This window comes from Macaca nemestrina, chromosome 7, assembly GCF_043159975.1.
Source record: "Macaca nemestrina isolate mMacNem1 chromosome 7, mMacNem.hap1, whole genome shotgun sequence".
Taxonomy (NCBI): domain Eukaryota; kingdom Metazoa; phylum Chordata; class Mammalia; order Primates; family Cercopithecidae; genus Macaca; species Macaca nemestrina.
The window spans coordinates 88,415,716-88,422,193 of NC_092131.1; the positions used below are offsets into that span (position 1 = coordinate 88,415,716).

The 6,478-nt window shown below is 39.1% G+C and overlaps 1 protein-coding gene across 1 annotated transcript; it reads right to left on the reverse strand.

Moving 5' to 3' along the window:
• Window positions 1-4,328: 4,328 nt before the first annotated feature.
• Window positions 4,329-5,384, reverse strand: LOC105499271 (olfactory receptor 11H4-like). Its single transcript, XM_011771788.3, has one exon. It carries the CDS (start codon window positions 5,382-5,384, stop codon window positions 4,422-4,424), a length of 963 nt encoding a protein of 320 aa, XP_011770090.1. The 3' UTR covers window positions 4,329-4,421.
• Between the last annotated feature and the right edge of the window lie 1,094 nt (window positions 5,385-6,478).

The window sequence follows — 6,478 nt, forward strand, 5'->3', positions numbered from 1 at the left end:
TAATGTCATGGAACTACTCCAGAATTAGAATTTCTTAGGGTCCAGAGGACTTCCTATTCCTCTGGGGAAACTAGAGGATTCTTTTCCCCTCCCCATATATATATTCTCAAATAGGTTACAGATACAAATTCCTTTAAAAAGAAATGAGTGGGGAGCAGTGGTGCGCATCTGTAATCCCAGCCTTTGGGAAGCTGAGGCAGGAGGATCACTTGAGTCCAGGAGTTCGAGAAGAGCCTAACATGGTGAAGCTCTGTCTCTCCAAAAAAAAAAAAAATACAAAAATTTATTGGGCATGGAGGAACATGCCTGTAGTCCCAGTTACTCGGACAGCTGAGTTGGATCATGTGAGCCTGGGGAGGTTGAGGCTATAGTTAGCTGTGACTGCATCACTGCGTTCCAGCCTGGGTGTCAGAATGAGACCCTGTCTCGAAAAAAATAAAAAAATAAAAAACAAAAAATTTCTAAATTTGACAATTAGAAAGAAGAGTTTTAAAATGTCCATTTCTCTTTCTAGTGTATTGCCAACAAAACAGTCAGGGGGATAATTCTTTTATAATGTAAATAAGAGTAAGTTACTTCCCTGCTCAAAACCTCTCAAATGCTTCTCATCTCATGCAAAATTACATATAAAACATGAATAAAATAAATTGAAGAAGACACAAATAAATAGAAATATATCTTGTGTTCATGAATTAAAAGCATTAATATTGTTAAAATGTCCAGACTACCCAATGTGATTTCCAGAGTCAATGTAATCCCTATTAATTCCTGTCATACCAATGACAGCCTTCAGAGAAATAGAAAACACAGCCCTAAAATCCATGTGGAATCACAAAATCCCTCAAATAGCCAAGGCAGTTATGAACAGAAAGAACAAAGCTGAGGCATCACACTGATTTCAAACTATACTACAAACTAATAGTAATTAAAACAGCATGTCAATTAAAATTAGTGTAAAAAAATGACTCATCAACCAATGGAAAAGAATAGAGCTCAGAAGTGAACCTATGCATAGTCAATTGATTTCTGACAAAGGTGTCAAAAATACACATTGGGAAGAGGACAGTCTCTTTAATAATGATATTGGGAAAACTGTACATTCATATGTATAAGAATGAAATTGGATCCTTATTTCACTCTATATACAAAAATCAACTCAAAATGGATTAAAGACTTGGACATAAGACCGGAAACTCTAAGCAATGAGAAGGAAACATAGGGGAAACACTACCCAATATTGGTTTGGGCAATGATTGTATAGATTTGACCTCAAAACACAGACAACAAAAGCAAAAATAGACAAATAGGATCATGTCAGTATAGCTCTAATCTGCAAAGGAAACAATTGATAGAATGAAGAGATAACTACAGACTGGGAGAAAGTATTTGAGGCCATACATCTGATAGGGGTTAATATCCAAATCCATAAGGAACTCAAGCAACTCTATAGAAAGAAAACAAATAATCAGATTAAAAAATGGGCAGTGGCCCTGAATAGACATTTCTCAAAAAAAAAAAAAAAAAAAAAAAAAGACATGCAAATGGCCAACAGGTATATGAAAATTGCTCAACATCACTAATAACTAGGAAAATGCAAAGTGAAACCACAATGAGATTTCACCTCACAGCTATCAGAATGACTGTTATAATAAAAGACAAAAGATAACAGGTGTTGATGAGAATGTGAAGAAAAGAGAGCCCTTGCACACAGTTGGTGAGAATGTCAGTTAGTACTGTCATTATGAAAAACTGTCTGGAGCTTCCTCAAAAAACTAAAATAGAATTACTATATGATCCAGCAATCCCAGTTTGGGTATTTACCTAAAAGATTTGAAAGCAATATGTCAAAGAGATGTCTGCTCTCCTATGTCCCTTGCAGCCTTATTCACAATAGCTGAGTTACGGAATCAACCTAAATGTCCATCAATAGATAAATGGATAAAGAAGATGTGGTGTATGTACCCAATGGAATACGATTCAGCCTTAAAAAGAGGGGAATTTTGTCATTTGTGACAACATGGATGGAACTGGAGGACATTACGCTAAGTGAAATAGGGCAAGCCTAGAAAGACAAATATACCACATGTTCTCACTTATTTGTGGAATCCCCAAATTTAAAACTCAAGGAAGCAGGACAGTAGAATGGTGGTTACCAAAAGCTGTGGGAAGTGGGGTGTGGGTAATGGTGAGGCAATGATGGGCAAAGGGTGCAAAACCTCTGGTAGGAGGAATTGTGGTGTTTTTTTTTGGCAATATATTGCCCAGGGTGGTAAACATTGTAAATGATAATGTGTTATACATTTTTAAATTGCTAAGATAATAAATTTGAAATATTCTTTATTTATTTATTTATTTTTTGAGACACAGTTTTACTCTGTCACCCAGGCTGGAGTACAGTGGCACAATCTTGGCTCACTGCAACCTCTGCCTCCCAAGTTCAACTGATCCTTGTGCCTCAGCTTCCTGTGTAGCTGGGATTACAGGTGCGTACCACCATGCCCAACTAATATTTGTATTTTTAGTAGGGAGGGGGTTGCACCATGTTGGCCAGGCTAGTCTTGAACTTCTGGCCTCAGGTAATCTGCCTGCCTTGACCTCCCAAAGTGCTGGGATTACAGGCATGAACCACTGTGCCCGGCCGTAGATTTCAAATATTCTTACTACAGAAAATATTTGAGGTTATGGATATGATAGCTGATTCAATTTTTCTGCATTATATTCATAAATCATAATATCGCTTTGTTCCCCATACATATACACTACTCTAATTTGTCAATTTATAATTTTTTTAAAAAGTTATTACTATAGTTTACAAGGTCCCACAGAATTTGGAACGCTGTTCACTCCCTGACTTCATCTCTAATACTCTTCCCCTTAAATTTTTTCTTTTTTTTTTTTGAGATGGAGTCCCGCTCTGTCGTCCAGGCTGGAGTGTGGTGGTGCTATCTCGGCTCACTGCAAACTCTACCTCCTGGGTTCACACCATTTGCCTCAGCCGCCTGAGTAGCTGGGATTACAGGCTCATGCCACCACACCCAGCTAATTTTTGTATCTTTAGTAGGGACGAGGTTGCACCATATTGGCCAGGCTGGTCTCGAATTCCTGACCTCATGATCTAGCCTCCTCGGCCTCCCAAAGTGCTGGGATTGCAGGCGTGAGCCGCTGTTCCCCACCTTAAATTCTTTACTCCAGTCAAACCAACCTCCTTGCTGCTACTTGGATACAATCCTGCCTCCAGATCTTAAAGATAATTTGCTTCCCTCTCTTTGGAATGCTCTTCTCTCACTGTCTACATGGCTCATTCCCTCATCTACTTCAAGCATTTGCTTAAATGTTGCCTTCTCAGTGTAGCCTCCCTGATCATCCTGTTTAACAATGGCAGCTCTTTTCTTTCTTCCACATTTCCTGCCCTCTTTGCCCTTTTTGCATAGCACTTATTACTCTCTGATATGCTATATATTTTACTTATTTTTTTATCGTCTGTCTCTCCCTTACGAGAGTGTAAATGCCAGTTGGATAGTGGTTTTGATTCTTTTGGTCATAGTATATATCTAGTGCCTGGAACATAAGAGGTATTCAATTAATATTTGTTGAATGAAAGAATGACCACTATTTTACTATTTTTTTTTTTTTTTTGAGACGGAGTCTCGCTCTGTCCCCCAGGCTGGAGTGCAGTGGCCAGATCTCAGCTCACTGCAAGCTCCGCCTCCCCAGTTTACGCCATTCTCCTGCCTCAGCCTCCCAAGTAGCTGGGACTACAGGCGCCCGCCACCTCGCCTGGCTAGTTTTTTGTATTTTTTAGTAGAGACGGGGTTTCACCGTGTTAGCCAGGATGGTCTCGATCTCCTGACCTCGTGATCCACCCGTCTCGGCCTCCCAATATTTTACTATTTTATGTGATGCTAAAACATATGCTGCTTACATAAGCATTAAACTTTCAGTCTGTCCCTTGCCTGTAAGACTCTCAACCATCAAGAGCCAAGGGGGCAAGAAAATTGTTCTGTTACTAAATCCTTTAGTTCTGTATTCATTAGGCATTTAAATTTGATTCTTTATTCACTTTAAAAATATTGCACAGTCTTAGGAAATACCTTAAGTATAACTGCTCTTCTGTCTTCCACCCCATCTCCAATAATCAAAACTATACAGTATGAAATAGGACATATAAAATACCCTCAAATATCATCTATTGGAGTCACCCATGTTGAAAATATGATTGTTTCATTTGGAATGTAATATGAATCAAGTATGATTTAGCTCTGCCAGGTTAGTTAAGAAACAAAACAATGAGAGACCTCACTGAGAAAATATCTTCTTTAAAGTGTGTATTGGAGAAGTAGAATCAGAAAATCAGGTCTTTCTTAGTTAATGTTTTATGTCTGAACAATGGTTTGCTTGGTCTCAGGTAGATGACCTTGTTCTCATTCTATCCTCAGGACTTTCTTCAATGCAGCCTTCATCTCCTTGTTTCGTAAGCTGTAAATCAGGGGGTTTAAGAAGGGGGTCACCACAGAATAGAACAAAGTTATAATCTTCTGAATTGCAGCTGGGTTATCAGTTGTGGGGCTCACATACATTGCCAATAGAGCCCCAAAGAATAAACACACTACTGTCAGATGAGATCCGCAGGTGGAAAAGGCCTTCTGCCGGCCAGCTGCTGAAGGGACTTTTAATACAGCTATCAGTAAAAGCATATAGGAGCCACAGATGTACAGAAGAGTGAGAATGATAATGAGGGAGCTCAGGATATAGAAGACGATCTCAGTGATAGGAGCTGGGGCACAGGACAGAGCCATCAATGGGTCCATGTCACACAAAAAGTGATTGATGATGTTGGGCCCACAGAAAGGCAATTGAGACAGTTGCACAGTGGAGACAGAGTAACTGAGGAATCCAAACACCCAGCAAAAAGACATCAATATGTAACAGAGTTGTGGGGTCATGATGGTTGGGTAGTGCAATGGGCGGCAGATAGCAAGGTACCGATCATATGCCATGATGCAGAGGAAGTATGCTTCTGTTGTACCAAGGGAAGTAAAAAAGTAGAATTGGAGGAAACAGCCAACAAAAGAGATGGTTTTTCTCTCTGAGAGGAAGTTGACTAGCATGTTGGGTACAGTGGAGGTAACGTACAAGATTTCAAGGAAAGCAAACTTCCCTAGGAGAATATACATTGGGGTATGAAGCCGTTTGTCCAATCTCACAGCAAAGACAATGGTCCCGTTTCCTATTATGGTAAATACATAGATCACAAAGAACAGTGAGAAGAGGAAACTTTGCATCTCCTGACAACCAGGAAAGCCAAGGAGAACAAATTCCGTCACAGTGCTTGTCTCTGAATTGTTTATGAATTCCAGGGCTGTAGAGACGACAGAAAACACCATTTATACAAATAGTTTTGTTTTCTGAAAAACTCGTAGGGAATCTATGCTAGCTATATATGTTGGCTATTTGGCAATTAGTTTGCAACAACCCATCCACTGACTCCTAACTTTTATTCAGAAGCTACAAATCAACAATGCTAATGATCCCAAATTTCTTTCTTTTTTTTTTTTTGAGATGGAGTTTCGCTCTTGCTGCCCATGCTGGAGTGCAATGGCATGATCTCAGCTCACCACAACCTCCGCCTCCTGGGTTCAAGCGATTCTCCTGCCTCAGCCTCCCGAGTAGGTGGGATTACAAGCATGCACCACCATGCCCGACTACTTTTGTATTTTTAGTAGAGATGCGGTTTCTCCATGTTGGTCAAGCTTGTCTCGAACTCCTGACCTCAGGTGATCCACCCACCTCGGCCTCCCAAAGTGCTGGGACTACAGGAGTGAGCCATTGTGCCTGGCCCCAAGTTTCTTTAAAATTAGGCTTATAACAATAGAATATACATTATTTGGATATTTTTCATCAGTGGGTGATTTTTGAGAAATCTCCCTTCCCTTTGAAATTGTGAAAGCTCAGAACCATTATCCTCTATGAAAGCCAGCAAAGTGGCCATTTGTATTTCTTTTTCCCACCCATAGTTAATTATTTCTAATAGAACAGCTGTTAGTTTGACTTAATTTTTAAACCAAGAATTAGGAGTAAAATAACTGCTTTTTCTGACATCTTTCCCAAGGTGGAAAATACTTGACATACTTCTCAGATACTTGAGAGCTATAAGTGACCATTATTCACTCTGTATTAGTGAATTTTAAGTCTAAGCATAGAATCCAAGAGAAAATATCATGGCAATATTTTTCTGGAGAGTAGAGAATTAATAGTTACCTGAGATTGTTCCTTGAGTTTACTTCACACTTTTAAACTTCCCTGTAAATAGAATTTCTACTACTGTAAACAAATGCAGTGTTTTGAATCATTTAAACATAAATCTCTCATTAAAATAAACAATTTGTTACAATATATTGTTCTGCTACAAGAATTCATTCTTGTACTTGTTATAGATTGTAGGTTTCAACATCTCAACTGTAATCTCTACTGTCCACCT

Bases quoted from the DNA above. Each gene is read 5' to 3' on its own strand.
- LOC105499271 (XM_011771788.3), bottom strand. From the start codon at position 5,384: ATGGTGTTTTCTGTCGTCTCTACAGCCCTGGAATTCATAAACAATTCA.